The sequence below is a fragment of the Leptosomus discolor genome, chromosome 1 (assembly GCF_034619465.1).
Source record: "Leptosomus discolor isolate bLepDis1 chromosome 1, bLepDis1.hap2, whole genome shotgun sequence".
Taxonomy (NCBI): Eukaryota; Metazoa; Chordata; class Aves; order Leptosomiformes; family Leptosomidae; genus Leptosomus; species Leptosomus discolor.
This window is the reverse complement of record NC_141391.1, coordinates 137,074,635-137,096,184: the sequence shown is the minus strand read 5'-3', so window position 1 is coordinate 137,096,184 and position 21,550 is coordinate 137,074,635. Positions and strand designations below refer to the sequence as shown.

The 21,550-nt window shown below is 46.4% G+C and overlaps 1 protein-coding gene across 1 annotated transcript; it reads left to right on the top strand.

Annotated features, from left to right (window-relative positions):
* The first annotated feature begins 4,012 nt into the window (after nt 1–4,012).
* ARHGEF5 (Rho guanine nucleotide exchange factor 5) lies at nt 4,013–21,550 on the top strand. Its single transcript, XM_086465794.1, has 14 exons — nt 4,013–7,592; nt 9,454–9,535; nt 9,893–9,957; nt 10,276–10,538; nt 11,437–11,597; nt 14,709–14,861; nt 16,263–16,392; nt 17,264–17,338; nt 18,804–18,893; nt 19,227–19,381; nt 20,056–20,217; nt 20,641–20,711; nt 21,023–21,127; nt 21,396–21,550. The coding sequence occupies exons 1-14, from the start codon at nt 4,013–4,015 to the stop codon at nt 21,548–21,550; spliced, it is 5,247 nt and encodes a 1,748-aa protein (XP_086321920.1).

Here is a 21,550-nt window from a genome sequence, read left to right as displayed (position 1 = left end):
TCTCCGTCCAGGTGAATTAACCCACACTGGAAGGAAGTATGGCATTCATACTGCCTTTTGTAATCTGGGAAAGCTGTGGATGGATGAGTGCATCGTTGCAGGAATTGCTTTGTCCACTAGTGCTTTCACTGCTGTCCTGTTTTGCTTATCTGGCCACCTTCTGCACCCTTCCCCTCTCAAATTTTGTGCTCCCTACTGCAGTATGGGCATGGACAAGGACACTGATTTTGTGCTCCCTACTGCAGTATGACCAAGCATTGCCCCTTTGTTTCCATGCAGACGTGAAGCCAGCTATACCCTCTCATGGCTCCAGCTTGCAGAGTTTGTGCACCCAGAGTCCCCTACGAGTAAGGTGCATGTGAGCTGTGGATTTTCAGGCCCTCTTGGAGAAGAGTGTGGCTAGCTTTGTCTCAACATCGGATCAACTCATTTGACAAATAAAGCATATGAGGGAGTGATGGCAAGCTCAACATCTGATCCAGAGAGTGTGAAAGATCAGTAAGCCCCTACAGTGGTAACGGTGAAGTTTCTGGGGGAGTTTATGTAGCCTGTTAGAAGCTGGCAGTTGCTAGATAGGCTCTTGTATGCTTGTCTGCCATGTTATTGGCTCAACTGCAAATGCTAATTGAAAGTTTGCTTTGGCTAGCCCAGCTCCTGGGGGTCTCCTGGGCCCTTCTTTAGTGGAGGACAAAGCTGACCTGCAGTGGGAGCATAACATGGCAGTGCTCCACAGGCAATATCTTCTGGTAACTGCTGGGGTCTTGTACGTAGCTCCTCTGTATATGAAGGCTACAGGTGTAGTCAGTCTTGTTTTATTATTTCTTCTTCCATCTCCATGAAATCCTTATTGCAGAGACATCTGTGTCTTGCACTACAGCGCACCAGCCTTCATGAAGAAGCTTAACTGTTTCCTGACTAGATGCTTAAAGTCCTCCCCCACTGTCTCTGCAGAAAGTTTCCCTGTCTTTTCTCCTGACTCCCTTCCCAAAGCTTCTCTCTTGCTCTCCCTGAGGTGTGCAAAACACCTGGCAGTAATATGATGAGACAAATCTCACTTGGCAGCTTCCAGTGTTGATCTGCTGTGTACCTCCCTCTACCCTGTCTCCCATATCATCGTGGAACTGCTCCAAATGCAGCTTTGAACTTGTCCTTTCACCTGTCCAAATCCCTCGCAACAGAGTCGGGGAAGTGAAAACTGTGTCTTTGAGCTTAATAAAGGGAAATTCAGTGCTGTGTACATGTGTTACAGCACAGTGAGCAAGAGTTCTTATTCCCCCCCGCGGAGCACAGGCTTGAGTTTGAGGATCTTGCTATTCAGACCTTTATAGGGCATCCTGTCTTTAGTAGTTGTAAACATTCCTTAGCCATCAGCTTGTGTCCAAGACCACCTGTCTCCCTAAATAGTCTCTCTACTCCTGGGGAACTCATTTTTGAAAACTGACTGTATTAAAGGTGCAAAGTAGTACTTTTCTAGTCATGTAGCAGAAGAGACTCGAGTTAGGTAGCTGGAAGAGCCAAGAGCAGTGTGGCACAAGAGTGATCTGATGTGATCATGGAACCTTTTTTAAAGGAGGGGTAGACGTACCTATTGGGGACAACATAAGTTGATCCTGCCATGGACAAGGTGGCTGCTTACAATTTTATGACCCTGCTCCTTTCTGTGCTCTGCAAAGCTCTCTTGTTTCTGTGCTGGAGCTTCTTCCTGACAGTCCTGTACCTTCCCACGTGCAACAGTTTCAAAAGACAGTTTAGCAGCACTGAAGCAGTTTACTATTCACTAACAGAGGCAAGACAGGGCAAAAGCCCCATGGGAACTTTCTGAATGGACATAGCGCTATGAAACATACTGTTTGTTGAAATTATAACTGTTTACAACTACTCACTGTGGGGGGGTGTGTGTGGGTGGAATCCAAATTGCTGAATAATCCTGGTTTTGGCCTGGTTTTGCAAGAACTATTATCTTGTCAATATAAACAAAAATTAAAGATTACGTGAGAAAAAATACGCAGGAACAAGTTAACTGATTAGTTAACTCAGTTATCTCAATTTTTTGCCCATTTTTAAAAAAAGCTGTAAGGTGATGACAATCTCCATGATTAAAGTGTATATAATGCTTCAGTTCTAACTCCAGAGCATGGGCTCATTGCTTTCACAGCAGGTGTTCTGTTTCACTTGACATAAGGGAAAATAGAAGCTAAACAAGCTTTCAGGTCAGGCATATCCTGGCCATGGAGTTAACTGGGACAATTAGTCCAGATGTAATCATGCCCTTACTGCTTTTACTTTCTGTGTGGGATCAGAAAAAGTTACTTGTGACTGTAGAGCCACTCCAACACAAGGAGATCACCAAAGAGCTCTCTTTCCATGCAGAGACTTTGCTTTATTTGTTTGTGAGTGTCCCAAGTTGGAATTGTCACACACACCCCACAACAGCAGTTGAAACTCTGGAAAAAATGGTATTTCTAAAACTGTAGGGAAACTAGGAATGCCAGGGGAAGAAAAAGCATATAGATTTGATTGTTCTGAGCAAGAAAAGGCTGTGGTTTTTTGGTTTTTGGTTTTTTTTTTTTTGCACATGTTTTATGAATGCTTCAGAGCCAGGCCTTGGGGCTTTTTTTTTTTTTTTTCTTTTTTGCCACTAAACAGCTAGTGGGCTTTTAGCTGAAGAAATGTGGAATGGTTTCTCCAGCCAAAAGATGCAGGACTACGCATTCGTGTCTGGAAACTTTGACATCTGTAAGATATGATGGAGGAGGAGAATGCTGAACCTTTGTTCAAGGGGAAGTCTGACTGTGGCTGCGCGTTGCAGCAGGTCCTTCAGAGCTAAGTTAGAAGCATTGGTATGACTACAAGAGTACACAGTGTATGTGAAGGAGCCTGAAGCAGCAATTTATAAGCCATTTCTGATAAGCTGGGGATAGGGAATAGAGAAGACAGGCTGGAAGACTAGAGAAAATGTCCCAAAGGCAGAAAAAAAGGGAGAGGAGTCACTAAGGTTTGTCTCTTTCTCATGTCTTTTAAGGTAGGGTTTGTGGGTCATGGGATAGGTAGAAGCCAGAAAGATAAAAGCAGTGAATCAGATTCTACCATCCTTTTCACAGACATTTCCCAAATGTACATTCCCTAGTGCTTTGTCATGTCTGAACTTCAGATGCAATAATGGATGGGAAATTCCACTACATCCTTTGGCAAACTGTCCAGCAATCCTGAGATTACTTCCCCCCGCCCCCTCCCTAAAAGAGTAGACTAAATGATGATACAGTTTCTCTTTGTAGTCTGCAGGTATGTCCACGCACACCAGAGGTACTCCTCTCAACCCATGTGGTTTGCAGCCTTCAAATATCTCTGTGTCTTGTGTCATGTCTTAGTTATCTGTTAATCCAATTCTTACATTCTTATGTTTTGTTAATTAATTCTTGTGATCAGTTGCAGTAAGGCCCTTTGTTGCACGTACATAGAGATTTGTCAAGAGCGCCATCAGCTCTGAAGTACAGGCCTTTCCCTGTTGAAATCAAAGAGATTTTTAACACTCAACTAGCCACTAGAAGAGGTCATGAGTATTTGTCCATCATGCCCCACAGAAATTAATGGAGAATTTGATGATTTTCTAGTCCCCTGAATGCCCTCTGGTGTCCCCTTTTGGGGCTGAGATAGCTAGCCATGGCCAACACTTTCCCTAAGTTGCACTGCAGCCGTTAGAGAGATCAGCATCTGCTTTTTGACCAAAGTCACCTTCTGGAGTTGCACGTAAAACTAAAAAGACACTAGTAGTTTTATTTTGGTGTTACTCTCATACTGCAAGCTTGCGTCAGGTGTTTGCCTGCTCTCAGTCTTGGTATTTGTTTCCCAGCTCTTATCACCCACTAAGTATGCGTTTTTGGTTTTGTTTTTGTTTTTTTCCTCAGCCGCATTAGTACCTGTTTTTAAAAGTCTCCTAAGCCAATTAGATCTGCGATATCATTCTGTAATAGTAACAGAAAAATGTATTTTTCTTTAGCAGGATGCGTTACTGATGGAGTCTGAAGAAACCAGTGAGGGAGGTACCACTCCCCCAAAAGCCAGCAGCACCACTGGGGAAGCTTGGGATTCTACAGCAGTTGAAAGAGAGCATCATGCCACTCGCACATCAGCTGAAATGAGCACCAGCCCGTCTGACTCTGCAAAGGGAACAGAGCTCAGCCCTCCCAAGGACTGCCTTTCTGCTCAAGGGAAAGCAGCAGACATGTTGGGCAGGCCCTCTAACCCTGTGCAAAAAGTGCCAGCAGGACTGGAACAAGAGCAAGGTGATGCAGAGCCTCAAAAGGGACTCTCAGAATTGGAAGGAGAAATGCTTTTAGAGGAGGGTGGACTGGATTGTTCTCTGAAACTTAAGCAAGTAGAGCTGGTTGATGTGGAAAGCAACCAGGACTCTTCCTCTCTCAGCATAGTCCAGGATGGGCCAGACCCTGGCAACACCATCCTGCAGGCTGTGGACCTCAGCACTGCGTTTCCTCAGTGCCAGGCAGAACTGGCTTTTCATGGCTCAGACCCTCAGGCCCAGCATCCGAAATCTCCTTTGGCTGATGCCAGTTCCTCTCAGAGAGAGACACCTAAGTGCTTCTTGGTGTGTAAAACCGTTTCAGAGGGACATTATAAGGCCGAACCATTTCCGGATAAGATCTCCACAGATTCTTTGCAAGAGGTTGATGCTGGTGCAAAGCAGAAGCAAAGCAGCAAAAAAGTGGCACCAGCAACTGCTGAGCAGCCTACCTCAGAGGAAGCAGTAGAGGACATGGCTAAACCTTACACTTCTGAAGATGCTGATGAAAGCAGAAGAGCACTCCAGGATTTGGAAGAGAATATAGAGTTTTCTTCTTCCCATCAGTTGTCTTCCACCTTAACAGTTGACAGCCAAATAAGTTCACTACAAGCAGAAGGAAATGTCTCAGCTGGTGAAACAAGGAATAGCAGCATGGTCAAAGACCAGGGAACAGTAATGGTTCCTAAAGAAAACTCGTCCACTTCCAAATGCCTTCATCTTGAAAATGATCACAGAAAAACAGAGGGCAGGCCTGCCTCTCCAGCAGAGAGTGCCTTCCAAGTAAAGGATACTGCTAAGAAATTTGAGGAAGTGAAAACTTCACAGCATAAGGAACCAGCCCAGGAGGAAGCAGTGTGTGAACTTAAGCAGGAAGAGGAGAAGAGAGAGTGCAAAGAGCAGAATCTGCTGGAAGAAGGAAAATCTTTGGAGCCCAAAGATCAGAAAAAGAAGGAACGAAATGAGCAGGAACAACAACTGCAGAGGGAAGAGCTCAAACTGGAGGCTCTATCATCAGCTTTCAGGCCAGAGCTGTCTTCTGTTCCCAGGCATAATGTGGACCTGAGTGGTTTGGAGAATGTTTTTTTGGCTGAACAAACAGGATCAGCATTTCCTCCTGAGGAACCTGTCCCTGTGGATCAGTGTCCAGGTGAGGATGTGCTGCTGAAATCTCATGTCACAGAAGCAGGTTCTGGATGTCAGCCACTCACTGTCAGTCCTCTGTCCTCAAATAACCTGAATCCAGTGGGTGAGACTCCAATGGCGCCTCCACACACATGCCATATCTCTGACCAGACAGAAGAACTAGAAGACTCTGGCCGCTTTTCCATTGGTGGTCAAGATATTGGAGAAGCTGACTGGGATGACAGGACAAGACTGGGCAGGGAGGATGAGCACAATGATGGGCATGGAAAGGCTGTCCAGGGGTTTGATAGAAGAGGTGCACCACTCTGTGGAGGAGTGGCAGCACATTCTAGCGCAGAGAACCCAGAGGCTTCTGTTCCAGCACACCCTTTGTCTGGTACCAAGAACTTGGAGCCACCTGATCCTGTAGCTCTTCATCCCATTACAGAAAGTTTGGGAAAAGCTGAGCTTCAGGACTTCGTTCCAGCTTTACCCTCAGAGCTCACCTCTGTGGGTTCAATGTCTGGCTCACAGCAAGAGGGTGCTAATGGAACAGCCTCTGTGACCCCGGAGGACTGTCCTGGTGCCAACCTGAACAAACCACTAGACTCTGTAGAGACGCCAGCTAACCAAGCCGCTCCTGTACAAGTGCAGAACCCAACCTCAGATGAAATTGCTGTTGTAAGTACTGATTCAGGGGAGGACAACACTAACCATGAACTCCTTCCTTCTGAGGAAGGCTTTCATGAAGACCTCTGTAGCACATCTTCTTTCTCTGTAATGTGCACGAGCTGTCTTCCTGTAGAGGGGAGCCTTCCTGAGGATAGGGGGACTATGGGTATCGTTGCAGGGTCTCTGGAACCACCCCAAACACCAGGCAGGACTTCCACTCCCCTGAACCACCCAGAGACAATTCAACAAAACCCCCGACAAAAAAGTGCCATTATCAAAGGAAAAGAAATGGGAGCAAATGTGGATCATGAAGTGCAACAAATGCCTTTTCTTGATCAGTTTGACTGCAGTTTAAACCAAAAAGAGCCTGGATCCAGAATCTCCAGTGTCCTGAGCACCCTAACTTGGCCCTCTGAAGAAGATACTGTCGTTGCTGTGAACCAGCAAGAACAACCTCTGTCCCCCATGTCCCACTCAAACCTACCTCTGGTATCTGAGCCTGATGCCAAACAGCTTCCTCATCCTCCTTCCCATGTCCAGAGCCCCAGTCAAGCTCAGGCCCCTCCACTTAATGCAAATCACCTTGCTCAACCTTCAGCCCTTGAAAGTTACCAGCCGCAGGCTCCTGTACCCTGTTCCAGGTCGCATCTCAACTGTGGTACGGACGATAGTAAGTTACTAGCCGTTAACCCTGCTATAAGCCATCCTGTCCGGACTGCTGCCTCTGTGTCTGATTCTAGCACTGTGGCCTCTGCTTCTGATGGAGATGTAGCAGAGAAAGATGACCTTGTTCCAGTAACTAGAGAGTGGGATCTCAGTGACTCAGGTACCCATGATACAGAGACTTCTGATGACTCAGGGGTCAGTTTCTTGGCCAAAAGCTTTTCTGCTGTTGGAAGTGAAGCGTTGGCTGGCTGCTCTGACACCAGCCCTGAAACAGTGGATGAGCACATGGATATACAGTGTGGAAAATCCTCACCTGACCACCCTTCTTGGCCCTCGCTGGAAGGCCTGATAACATCCACAGACTCCAAAAGCAGAGACTCTGCACAGCCACTTCCAATGCTAGCATTCACCAATCCAATCCACTTTCTCCAGCTCAGCCCTCCATCACCACCAACCACCAGAACCATCTGCCAAGAGGAGGAGGTCACGGGGGAGCTACGATGGGAGCAACAGGCAGGCATCTTTGGTGTGGACACAAAGAACATCCAAACTCCAGTGGCAATCACAGAGAAAACAGAAGAGGAGAGGAGGGTGAAGCAAAGGCTGGACAGAGGAGAAGAACAACACCACTTGGTAGCTCAGCCAAGGGAGGAAATGCCCAGACATTCACCCTTGGAAAAATCATCAAGTTGGCCAGACAAAAAAATGATCAGGGTAGTTGCACAGGAGCCAGCAGCCAATCAAGAAAACCCAATTAAACGCCGAGTAAAAAGCAAGGACTGGCACCGTCAGGGCCTGAAGAGGACATCAATACCACCAGACATCTTTCAGGGTGAGTCCTCTCCTCCATTCCTGCACACCACCATACCCCCTCCCCCCACACCTTATTGCAGATACCAAAACCGTAGAGTGAAATTAAATAGGCAATGTGCTAGAGAGGCACGAGAGAGCCCAGCATTGCTCTTGTGCCTTTCTGGTAATGCTCCTCGCTCCAGCCCTGTAGCCCCTTTGCTGTCCTGCCCCAAGCTCTCCCCTTCCAGTTCTCCCCTAGCTTCTCACTGCTGCCCGGGTAACCAGTGCATCCTGCTTGTTCTCTTGAGTAGGGCTGCACTCTGGGGCTCCGTCCCCTCACTTCACACTAACACCTGCAACAGAGAGCTTATCTCACTTCACAGATCCCTCACCCCTCGACTTTGCATCCAGTTTCTCTTCTCATCCCTTCTCCGTGTTTAATGATCTGTCTCCCCTACTCATTAAGACAGGCTGTTTTGGCCTACTTGCCGGAATGAGTTTCTTGATGGGGCTCCATTCAGAGCTCCTGCTCGTCATCTCTGCTGCCATCACGTGGCCGTTGCATTTTGCTGCCCTTCGAGCAGCCCGTTCCTGAGCAGTGAGGAAAACACATTCACACACCCTCAGTAGCCCGTATCTGTTACCGCATGTTTTAGTTCCTTGTTTATTTGCCACCTCCCTTTATTTTGCAACTGACACCTTTAGGTTCCAATTTGACCTTCTGAGAGATATGATCTTCCTCAGAACGTAGTATTTGAGATTAGATAAGAATGCAATTTTGTCAAATCCAAGGTCCCAACTTGCATAGAAGACAAATCACTGATGTCACAAATGCAAAACATGCATCTTCTGTAATGCAGCTCATTCAGACAGTACTTACTGTCAAGAGGCATGTCTGTTCTTTACTATATCTTACATGATCTTTAAACATACTTGCTGCTTAGCTCTTACTTAGTTTATTTTCCAAGCTCCACAACATGCTGGATTTTTGGCACGGAGGAAAAGGAGGGCAGTGTGGAAGGGTGTAAAAGGTTTGGCAGCACTTGAATCAAGATTTGTCAAGCACTTGAATCAAGATTTGTTCATATGTTTGACCTGTAAATCCTTGGTTCCAGATTTTAAAACGTTCAAGGCAACAGTACTGTCTTTCCCCTCACCCATACTTGCAGCTCAGTCTTTGGACTTTAGTCCTTCTCCTACTTCCAATGAATTTTATATAAAATTTCTTCACACCTTATTTAACAAAATCCCTCAAAAACCAAAAGAAAAATCCACACTTTGCCCATTTTACATAAACAGAAGACGACTCAAGCAGCACTTTGTGAATACTCCCATAGTACATAAATGTGAGAATTTGATTGCAGCATTTATTCTCAGGCCACATCCCTTCTAAGGTCCTTCACAGGAGTGACTTTGTTAGATGTCCAGCATTTCTGCCCCAGAAGTCACTGAGAGTTTTTTGGGGCTCCACGTCCACAAAAGAAAGTCTTAAGGCTTTCAGACATGACTAGTGACTTTGGGTCCATTGATCCTCCGATGCCTGGCACAGGCTGCTGAAAGGGGAAAGGCAGCACCAAATAGGGCCCACAGGCAGCATCTTCACTTGGGCAACTGGAGAGGGAAGCTCTTAGACTTACTGTCATCACTGGAAGTGTCAGCCTTTTTCTTTGTATGGAAAGCAAGTGTGGCTAAGTAACAGATGTAAAGTGTAAGTAATGTCAAGGATTATTAAAACCAGAATGTTTATGACCCAGAAATAAAGGTCAGGAGGGCACCTGTACTCCAACTCAAGACCACCACTTAGTTGGAGTATAGGTAAGTGGTATCTGTGTATCGTTTGGATTGTAGCTTGACTCTAAAAATGGACTTATGTGTTTACTTTCTAATTGTCTTATATGCAGAAATTCCTTCTGTTCCTTCAGAGGAGGAAGCTCACAAGGCACACAGGGAAAAAACAGTCAGTTCAGAAACAGTTATATTGCGGTAAGTCTCTCAAAGGACCCTTAGAATTTGCCCCCATCCCTGTGTAGTGCAGGCACTTGATGCTGTCCACTGTTCCTGAGGGACCAAAGACCATGATAAGGAGTGGAAAGCTAGAATAAAATTACTTTCACTCTGTGCCCTGTGGTATAGGACCCCATTGCAACAGAAGTATTTCTGTCCCTTTAGGACAGTGCTTCCATTAAGCCAAACTTTGTCCTTTGTTAAGTAACGTGGAGCTTGAGCTTGTTGGAAAGAGAGATCTTTCCTGGGACAGATCGTTACTAAGATTTGGATAAGCCATCTCTGGTGCTGTGCTCTTAATTCACTCTTTGTTTACAAATCCTTATTCCCTGACAGAGAGAAGAAGCCTGCAGATGCAATGGAGAACTTCAAACGCCGGCACTCCAAACTGATCAACTCCTGTAAGTACCTTCTGCCTGAAGTGCTGTGGCAGAACCCTCTCCTCCATCATCTCTCACCCTTGCAGTGAGCACAAAGGAGAGGGGCTGCTGCCACATGGAAGCAAGGAGGGAGCATTAGAGAGCAGTTTTCAGAGAAGGCAGTGAAACCAGAGTCTTACAGTACGCTCAGGCAGCTGGTGAGCTTCGCTTATAGCAGCTGCATGTGGTCTGTTGTATTCAGTTATCCTAATCTGAGACAGTAACAGAGTTTTCTCCAGATTGAAGCAGAGGGCAAGTAGCTGCTATAGAAAATATAAATGTATATGCCTCTCTTCACAGCAAGATTGCTGTATCAGGAGTACAGTGATGTGGTTCTGAACAAGGCCATTCAAAGCCAGAAGAGAGTGGATTCTTTCGCAGAGGATATAGAGTCAAGTTTCCCAAGCTCCCCAAGGCTACGGAGGAAAGTGCTGTCTCCCCAGGACTCATATTTGCAACGTCTGTCAGTCTCCTCTAATGCATCCCTCTGGCAGGACATCCCCATGATACGGGGCAGCAGAATGCTACTCAATATGTCCCGTGATGAGCAGAAGCTGCAAGAGGTAATGGACAGATGTAACAAGGTAGATGGGTGATGTGTAGTCAAGAAAGAGTCCCCAGAAGGGTAGCTAAAGTGGAGAGAAAAAACTCTGATGTGGGAATGCAGGTGGTTGAATGCAGAGGTCACCTCTACCCATGTAAGCAGTATGGGGGTGTGATACCAGTGCTTGTGAAGTAGTATAGCGCTGAAGTTCAGAATTGTAGAGAAAAGGAGCGCTGAAGGATGGACTCTGGACTATATCAGTAACTTCATGAAGACACATGGGGAAATTGGAATGAGATAAACCAAGGAATTTTGAGCATGTTCAGTGCAAAAGAGGACATTGAAGTAGAAGACTTCCAGCATTCTCCCACACATAGGCTTAGGAGAGACGCTAATAAAACCATAGTGAATCGTAGTTCCTGTGGTAGAGTGTGAGTTTACCAAATTGACCTGTGTGAGCTGCAGGGCTGAGAGGAAACAGGAAGACGTATCTGTTCAGCAAAATGGTACATAGAGAAACTGGGTAAGGAAAAGGAGAGGAACTGAGAAGTGGATGGGAGGACCCAGAGAAAGAGGTGAAAACGACAGCGTGGGGAAACACGATGAAGGAGGAGAATGTGGGTGATGCGGATTCTGGAAAATTTATGGGAGCATGTAAAACAGGGAACTTAGTGAAAGTGGAGCTGAGGGGGAATAAAAAGTAAAATGAAAGCAGGTAGCTATTCTTGATTCATACCACAAGACTATATGTAATGGCATGCTTGGCCTTTATTCCTAAAGCCACTCTTCTGTAATTACGTACTACTTACATCGTGTACTGGGAGGTTTTCTTGCTTTGCCCCTGTCTTCTCTCCATAAGATTCCTCACAGACTTGCATAGTCTACTGATGCCATGCTCCCTTATTTCGTATCTCAAGGCCAAGTTTGAGTTGATAATGTCTGAGGCTTCATACCTGCGCAGTTTAAATGTGGCAGTGGATCACTTCCAGCGATCAGCAGAACTCCAGGCAATGCTCACCAATCAAGAGCGTCAGTGGCTTTTCTCCCGCCTCCATGATGTACGTGACGTCAGTGCCAGGTGAGATGCGGCCCTTTGCTTCCAGGGCTAATGCCCAACATGAAGCACAGGCACAGCCCATCATTTCCATCTGTAACACCTCTCGCTCCTATTCTGCGTATTCACTGACCTTCAAGGTAGATAAACACACGTAGCACTGCCCTGAAAGGAATGTTCACCTTTTTAGGTGGCAGGGCAATGTAAATCCTGGTGTTCAGTCCCAGATACTATGGTTCAATTGTGCACAGAGCTCATTGCAGGAGATCAAAATGTTCAATGCTACTGTAGCCATGTGCTGTTGGCTTCATAGAATCATAGAACAGTTTCGGTTGGAAAAGACCTTCAAGATCACAGAGTCCAACCTTTCTCCTAGCCCTATCAACACCACTAAACCATGTCCCGAAGTACAACATCTATCCGACTCTTAAACACCTCCAGGGATGATGACTCCACCACCTCCGTGGGCAGGCTGTTCCAATGCCTGACAACCCTTTCAGTAAAGAAATTCTTCCTAATATCCCGCCTGAACCTCCCCTGGTGCAGCTTAAGGCCATTTCCCCTTGTTGTATTGCTTGTTCCTAGGGAGAACAGACTGACCCCCGCCTCGCTACAACTTCCTTTCAGGTAGTTGTAGAGAGCGATAAGTTCACCCCTCGGCCTTCTCTTCTCCAGGCTAAACAGCCCCAGATCCCTCAGCCGCTCCTCATATGACACATGCGCCAAATCCTTTACTGGCTTGGCAGCCCGTCTCTGTACCCTCTGCAGCACCTCAGTGTCCTTCTTGTGGAGAGGGGCCCAAAACTGGACACAGCACTCAAGGTGCAGCCTCACCAAAGCTGAGTAGAGGGGAATGATCACCTCCCTGCTCCTGCTGACAACACTATTCCTGATACAGGCCAGGATGCCGTTGGCCTTCTTGGCCACCTGAGCACACTGCTGGCTCATGTTCAGCCAGCTGTCAATCAACACTCCCAGGTCCCTCTCTGCCTGGTAGCTCTCCAGCCACTCCTCCCTGACCAAGCCTGTAGTGCTGCTGGGGGTTGTTGTGGCCAAAGTGCAGCACCTGGCACTTGGCCTTATTGAAACTCATGGAATTGGCCTTGGCCCAGCAATCCAGCCTGTCTAGATCCCTCTGTAGAGCTTCCCTACCCTCAAGCAGATCGACACTTCCACCCAGCTTGGTGTCATCTGCAAACTTAATAAGGGTGCACTCCATCCCCTCGTCCTAATCATCGATAAAGATGTTAAACAGGAGTGGCCCCAGTACTGAGCCCTGGGGGACGCCGCTCATGACTGGCCGCCAACTGGATTTAACTCCATTGACCACAACTCTCTGGACTCGGCCATCCAGCCAGTTTTTCACCCAGCAAAGCGTATGCCCATCCAAGCCAAGAGCAGCCAATTTCTCTAGGAGAATGCTGTGGGAAATAGCACCAAATGCCTTACTAAAATTGATGACATCCACAGCCTTTCCCTCATCCAACAAGCGGGTCACCCTGTCATAGAAGGAGATCAGGTTTGTTAAACAGGACCTGCCCTTCATAAACCCATGCTGATGGGCCTGATCACCTGGTTGTCCTGCATCTGCTGCATAATGAAACTCAGGATGATCTGCTCCATCAGCTTCCCTGGCACTGCAGTCAAACTGACAGGCCTGTAATTTCCCAAATCGTTCTTCCGTCCGTTCTTATATATGGGTGTTATATTGGCTGACTTCCAATCTGCTGGGACCTCCCCAGTCAGCCAGGACTGCTGATAAATGATGGACAGTGGCTTGGTGAGCACCCCTGCCAGTTCTCTCAGCACTCTAGGATGTACCCCATCTGGCCCCATAGATTTGTGCACATCGATGTGGAGCAGCAGGTCACTGACCATCTTCTCGTGAATTGGGGGGGGGACATTTTGTTCTGGCCCCTGTCTCTTGGCTTGGGGGGCTGACTTTCCCTGGTACAAGTGTTCCTATTACTAAAGACTGAGGCAAAGAAGGCATTAAGCTCCTCAGCCTTATCCCCGTCTTTTATTACCACTATAGGGGATGGAGGCTCTCCCTGGTCTTTCTTTTGTTGTTAATGTATTTATAGAAACTTTTCTTGTTGCCCTTTACCTCCAAAGCCAGATGAACTTCTGGCTGGGCTTTGGACCTTCTAATTGCCTCCTTGCATAACCTAACAACATTCTTGTACTCATCATGAGTGGTCTGCCCCTTCTTCCAGAGGCCATGGACTCTCCTTTTTTCCCTGATTTTAAGCAAAATCTCCCTACTCAGCCAGCCTGGTCTTCTTTGCTGCCAGCTCGTCTTACGGCACATGGGGATGCCCTGTTCCTATGCCTTTAAAATTTCCTTCTTAAAAAGTGTCCAGCCTTCCTGGACCCCTGTTCCTTTCAAAACTGACTCCCAAGGGGTTCTGTCAAGTAACCTCCTAAACAAGTCAAAGTCTGCCCTTCGAAAGTCCAAAGTGGCAGTTTTGCTGCCTCCCTCCTAACATCTCTTAAGAACAGAGAATTTAATAATTTTGTGGTCACTGTTCCCTAGACTGCCTCCAACTGCTATATCCTCCACAAGACATTCTCTACAGCTAAACCTGACTAACTAGACAGCAGCTCCTCCCAAATGCAAGACAAAAGAAGGAGCTATGCAAGCCCTGACCAAAAAACAGGAGAAAGAAAAAAGTGGTGGTGGGGAAACTAAGTTACAGCCATCATTTGACAGAACCTAATGTGAACCAATTGAGCATAAATCATAAAATGTAGACATGACCCCACATGCAAGGAATTTAGGATTCTGTTCTGCTTTTCTCCTGCAAGGCTTGGCTACATATGTTGCTAAGCTAGTAAGGTTTGCTCCTACGTTTTCAATTTCTGCTACTGGGATTATTCTGGTAATGTCTTAATTTTCAGTTGTTTTCTGACCATGCCTTTAGAAGTAGGACCTTTTGAGAACAGAGGTCTTTTGCCTTGCTGATATCTAGCCCTAAATTGTCACTGTACAGGCATTATGCTCTCTCTAGAAGTAAAGAGCTGTATTGTGCTTATATGTGGGCTGTCAGGATTTTAGAGGACTGAGGCCTTTCCTGCTTTACTGAATGACACTGTCTCCCTCTCCTTTTATGGTACCACAACCACGTGCTGCAGTTTCCTCTTTGACTTGGAGGAGAAATTTGAGGAGGACATGTTCACCTTCCATGTGTGCGATGTGGCTCTGAAACATGCCCCCGAGTTCCGCAGGGTGTATCTACCATATGTAACAAACCAGACATATCAGGAGCAAACCTTCCAGCGGTTACTGTAAGTTTTCTCATTTGTTGCACCCTTCTTCCCCCCTCTCCCGCCCCCCCCCCCCCCTTACTTCCTTGCTGTACCTCAAATATTCACTCTTTCAAATGATGGGGAATGCTGCAGGTACAGGCTGTTGGCCAGTGCTCTCACTACAGCCCTGTAAGAGCAGGCAGGAACCTTCTTCAATTCAGTGGCACTTGGGACAGCAGGACAGAGTTCCTGCAAGCTCCTCTCCCATAGCACTGGAAAGGGAAATAATAATTAATATCTGATTCCATTGCAGCCTATTCTTTCTGTCTGCCCTCTACTGAAGAGAGCAAAAATGACTGTCCTGGATAATGGTTGTCAGTCTGTGGTTTGCAGACTAGTAAGAACTAGAAAGTGATAATCTCAAGCGAAACTTTCAACCACAACCATTCTGTGATTCTGTAATTAAGAAAAATATGCCTGCTGTCAGTAAGCTTAAGCTGGCTATCCAGGATTCTTTAAAATGTATTGAAATTCCCAGGGCTAGAGAACACCATCTCTCTTGCTCTGGATGGTGGAGTGCCCTCCTCCTCTGTACCCAGTGGCACAACCGTGCGTTAATCAGGCATGGGCCGAGCCCTGAGCAAGGTTTCCTTACCGCTTCAGCACTGCTTCCCTTCATAACAGCCCAGTTCTAGTGAAGATATAGTGATTTCAGGAGAAGACACTGTTCCAAACAGGCTATTCAGGCACTGCCTCTGGGTGCTGCTGACTGGGAGAGATCTAGTCTGCCATCGATTTCCCTTCAGGGAGGGCTCAAGTCCACACAGAAAGAACCTCCAGGATATTGTCTAGGGCAATGTCTACTGGGCCTACAACCTTCTTCCCCATCTCTTCAAGGATATGGGGTTGGCTATTTTGGTGGCCAGTGCCACTCCTACCATTAGCCGTTTATCTGCTACTGCCTAACATGGAAAACTGGGTGGCAGTGGCTGTGTCTAAGAGGGTAAGACAGACACTGGGGGGGAAGGCAGCTCCTCTCAAGAGTAGCAAGAGAGGGGAGGCAGCTGTTTCCTGACCCTGAACACAACCCCTGGAGCTGACCATTCAATGTAAGGGAAGAACACAAACCACCACTGTTTCTGTGAAAGGTGCCCTCCTGATAGAGTGGAATTTAAATGTAGGTGTTACTTCTGGCTTTTATTCCAGAGGGCTGTGACAGAAAGGGGAAAGATATAATAACAGTTGTATTGCCGTCCTATCGCTGTTAGAAACCCATACTTGCTCTGCCTCAGCAGAGTGGTGCAGTTTCTTGACATCTCTTGCCCCAGGAACAAAACCTGACTGTTAGGAATACTCCAGCATTCACTGAAACCTGGTATTAGGAAGACTTTTTATTTGCTCTGATGCCTGGATATCTTCTTTCTTTTACCACTCCCACAGAAATGGAAATGCAGGGTTCCAGCAAGTCCTGGAGAGACTGGAAAGTGATCCAGTATGCCAGCGCCTCTCACTTAAATCCTTCCTCATCCTCCCTTTTCAGCGCATCACTCGACTTAAACTCCTCCTACAGGTAACTGTTGATTCTCTGCTTTCCTACAGTTTCTCTCAAGCTGACCCTTCTTCAAGTCTGAAAGTCATACAAATATGAGCTAGCTCCAGCACTGGGTGGAAGGACTGCGTACAGCCCTTTGTGTTGCAGCCGTGACAAGTTTGGCAAGATGCTCTAAAGCCACTCTGTGTACATTATGAATATGCCTTTGCAAAAACAAACCCATTTGTCATTGTACAAATGCCTGCTATGCATTCGACCAGCACCATGAGTTGGATATGATGGCCCGTGTGAGGCAATGCAGTTTGTATACTGGTTAGGGCTTTGTTGCAACACTGCTTCAGTTGTACTCCAATAATTAATTTATGGAGTCTTCTCAAAACATGTTGATTTACATTTTATTGAACTTTTTTGACTTCTTGCTGGGTTCCTTGGCTGCCCTCTGGAAGGCAGCCTGTCTCTTACTGTTTGCCTGCAACTTTGACCAATAGGAGCCTTCCAGACAGGGAACCAGGAAGCCCCTAATGAATTAATTTTGAGCTCTTTCTATGAAACTTTTCTTTTTGATTATTTGAGCCTTTTTAACAGGAGAAAAGGAGTGTCAGGCAAAGAACAATTCTGTGCAAAGGGCTGTTGTGCTTCCTATGCCATGTAACTTGTACGTGAGATAGTAAGATTTAGATTTTCAGGGATGCCCTGTGCAATGCAGCTTATCAGTGACATTCTGCATGTCAAATTTCCAGCCTTGTTATCTCTGCATCTCATCACCTACCACTGCTTTAGTTTCCCTTGAGGCTGGCATCTTGGTGTCTCCTTGTTTCTCCTACCCCTCCCAGATGTGTATGTCCAGCTTTCCCTGTTTGAATTATGAAAAACATCTTTTCTCATGCAGAATATCCTGAAGAGAACTCGCCCTGGGTCTGAGGAGGAAGTGCAAGCGACACAGGCGTACGATGCACTTGAAAAGGTAAGGCCATCAATCCATTCTGCAGCACTGCAGGAAGGGATCTGCAGGTTTTGGTTGATGGTACCCTCAATACGAGTCAACGATGTGCCCTAGTAGCCAAAAGGAAGGGCCAACTGTATCCTGGGGTACATTAAGCACAGTATAGCTAATTGGTTGAAAGAAGTGATTGTCCAACTATACTCAGCATTGGTGTGGCCTTACCTAGAGTACTGTGTGCAATTTTGGGCTCCACAGTGTAAGAAGGATGTAAAAATATTAGAATGTGTCCAAACGAGGGCAACAAAGGCGGTGTAAAGACTAGAGGACAAGACTTAGGAGGAGCAGCTGAGGATACTAGGTTTGTTCAGCTTAGAGGAGACTGAGGGGTGACCTCATTGCTGTCTACAACTTCCTCATGAGGGGGAGCAGAGAGAGAGGTGCTGATCTCTTTCCTCTGGACGCAAGGGAATGGCTTAAAGCTGTGTCAGGGGAAGTTCAGATTGGGTATTAGGAAAAAGTTCTTCACTGAGAGGGTGGTCAAGCACTGGAAAAAGCTCCCCAGGAAAGTGGTCATGGCCCCAAACCTAATAGTCTTCAAGAAGTGTGTGACAGTGCTCTTAGATACATGGTTTAACTTCTAGTTTGGCCTGTGTGGAGTTAGGATTTGGACTCGATGATCCTCGTGGTCCCTTCCAACTCAGGATATTCTGTGATTCTCCACAGCCATGTTGCATCACACAGCTGCAGGGCACCGAAGTGGCCCAGTCCTTTTCATTGACCCTCATGAGTAACAAATAAGTGTGTTCATATGACTCTCCTGCATGTGCAGTGGTAGCTGTGAGCAGAAAACACTAAAGCAGGAGCCAGCTGGGATGTGATGAACCTGATATCGAACAGCTCCCAAAGCACTGCAGTCTGAGGTGGGTGGGCAAGATGTCATACACTGAAGTGCTTAGGCTCCAGCTGTCTTCAAGCCAGCGTTGTCTCTGTGACGTTGTTATGCAGCTGCCCTGTATCAGGTAGCTACATAGGCAGCTTACAGGCTGAAGTACCTCTGTTTCATTGTATCCTGTCCTCGCAGGTACTGACAGTAAGTTCTGGGTTGTGGAAAATCAAGGCTGATGTTGTGCATCTAATCAGCCTCCTGTGTTCACAGTGGAGCATCTAATAAGAGCTGCTTCCAAATGACCAGCAATTCAGCCTTTGTCACCTGAGAGAGATGTCTCTAGTATTTCCCCCAGTATCCCAAAGTTAAAACGGTACTTATCACAGAGACTTCATCCAAAGAATATCTTCCTTAACAGAGAAGGATGGTCACTGTAGGTATGGAGAAGTTTAGTATGCTTGCCTGGAAAAATACTTTTTTTGCAGGAAGATGCCTAAGGAATTGTCACTTACACTGGCTCTTGAGGGGCTCCTGGGAGTAGTACTGATCTCACCAGGCAGTTCTGCTCCCACCTCACTGCTTGTCTGTTTTCCTCTGCAGCTCATCAAGGATTGCAATGAAAATGTCCAGCGCATGAAGAGCACTGAAGAGCTGATCTACCTCAGCCAGAAGATTGAATTTGAGTGCAAGGTAAGCTCGTCCATTCCCTGGGCCTTGCTCTAGCCTAATGTATTTTCTGTCTTTCCCCACAAAGTCACTTGTGCTTACTTTTTGTTCTCCTGTCCAATATATACAGAACTGTTGAACCAGAATATCATACACAGGTAGCTCTTCATCAGTGTTTCCCTTCCCGAATTGTTCATGTCAGCCTTCAGCTGAAGGTGCCTACCAGGACTTACACCTGTCCAGCTGGAGAGGTGAAAGCACACTTCCTTTAGAGAAAGGCAAAAATGCAGATCCAAAACTCATGGATACCGATTTCCTCGTACACACTTGACATAAATCTTTATTTCTGTCTTGCAGATATTCCCTCTCATCTCACAGTCGAGGCGACTTGTGAAGTGTGGCGAGTTGACAGCACTGGATTTCAACACCCTGAGTCCAAAATGGAAAGTTACCACCCGTCCCATCTACCTACATCTTTTCAATGACTGTCTGCTCCTGTCTCGGCCGAAGGAGTGAGTGCTTCAACACAATTCTTGCTGCCCCTTCTAAAATACCTGTCTCTTTCTGGGTCTGTGCTTTGGTGAGAGAGTCCTTTCCCTCTGCCTGCCAGCAAGTGGCAGCATTTGTCAAGTCACTCTCCTAACCCCACATGATGTGAGTATCCTGCAAGTATGTGGAATCTGATAGTCCTAACTCTTTAATGACAACATATGATAATATAACAAGTTATCTTCTGGTCCCTAGTGCAACACTTCTGTTCTGCCTTTCCATCCCTATAATGTGAAGCACTTTAATAATAATCATTTATTCTAGTTTTACTTGGTAAATAAATTCTTCTTAAAGGACAGTGTGAAGATTAGTGAATGTGCAAATCACTGGTTTGTCAAGAAACTAAGAGAGTTGTTGGATGGTTTTGTTGGGGTTTGAGGGGTGGTGGTTTTGTTTTTAAGCTGTAAGCTATCAAATAAAATTCTGACAGGACAGAGCTTAGTATTTCTACCCTTTTCATTAAGTCCCCTCTCTCTTCTCTGGCCTTCTGAGACTTCTAGCAAGGACAAAGCTTAAGGTACTGGAAGTAGATGAAGACTCATTAAGAGCTTTTTGCTTTCCTGACATCAGAAAACAGCATGGACCCCTCATCACCTTAAAACTCACAACTTGTTTTGTTCCTCCTCTTTACCTGCAGGGGTGGCCGTTTTGTTGTGTTTGATCATGCTGCTTTCTCAGATGTGCGTGGGGAGAAGTGCGAGATGAAACTGCATGGAACAAACAAAAATGTCTTCCGTCTCTTTCTACTTCAGAATTACCAGGGAAAGAGAGTGGAGTTTTTATTTCGTACAGAGACACAGTAAGAGCTCAAGGTTACCCTCAGTATATCCCATTACCATAGGCAGACACCTCTTAGGAGCCTGATGGTTGTGCCTCAGCTACCCAAATGCTAAAATATCAAATGCAGCCGTTGAACAGAGGACTTGAAAAACATCCTCTTGCCATAACAAGCCCCTAGTGAACCACCATGCTTCTCTGTCATCATAGCTGCTCATACAGTACTACCATGTTATGTCATACCATCATCCTCCAAGAAGGGGAGTTTTTGCCTTTTCCCGTCCCCTTTCTCCACTTCCACTTTCTCTGCTTCCTCAGTACTCCCTCCTGTGAGCAACCTGTACGTGCACACCCCCACCCCCCCCCCCCCCCCCCCCCCCATTCCTGTCATCAGACTGCTGTCCCTCACATTCAATCCTGACACCTGTCTGGTGATGTTTTCCAGCAGCGAGAAGCTGAGGTGGATCTCTGCTTTGGCTCCTCCACGAGGAGAACTGGACCTCCTGGAATGCCCTGGTGAGATGGGGGTGGGCTGGCTCAGTGGAGTTGGAGTCACTGTGAGGTGGAACATCCCAGAGTGATTCCACGGCAGAATACTTGCCTTTTTGTAAATAAAGATGATACTCATGGGCTTTCCCTCAGTGCCAGGTTCTGCCAGTTATTTTACCTATTTTTACTCATATTAGGCAGAAGACCTGTAGCCTCCCTTCCAGTTCTCTGCTTTTTAGTGTTTGGGCAGTCCCTTAGGCCCTACCACCTCTGGGGCTGATGCACACAGGTTTACTGTTGCTTTCTAGTATAACATTATGATCTTTCCTCCCCTTTAGATGCACCACAGGTTCAATGCATAAAGACTTACAAGGCTCGGGAAAATGATGAGCTGGCTTTGGAGAAAGCAGATATCATCATGGTTATGCAGTACAGCAATGATGGTGAGCAGAATGAACTGTGGCTATCTTAAATTATGGGTAGGAAGTTACTCTAGTAGTTTAATAAACACAAACAGGCTTCAGAGGGAGCTTCTCATTCGCGATTTTTGGATTGAGAGGATGAAGAGACTCTTGATTAAGATGCTTTATTTGGAAGCTGAAAGGGGATCTTTTTGTTTGATCTTTGGGCCTTGTTGGAAGGGGCTCTTTGGGAAGAATGAAAAAACGTTTGACTGTTCTGCCTTATGTTGTGCTTTTCCCTACACCGCAGGATGGATGGAAGGAGTGAAACTTTCAGACCGGGAGAGAGGCTGGTTCCCCTCAGAACACGTGGAACTCATCTCCAGCAAACAAGCACGGCAGAAGAACCTGAAGGAGGAACAACGTGTGAAGAATGCCAAGCAGCAGGTCTTCTGCAAGAAATAA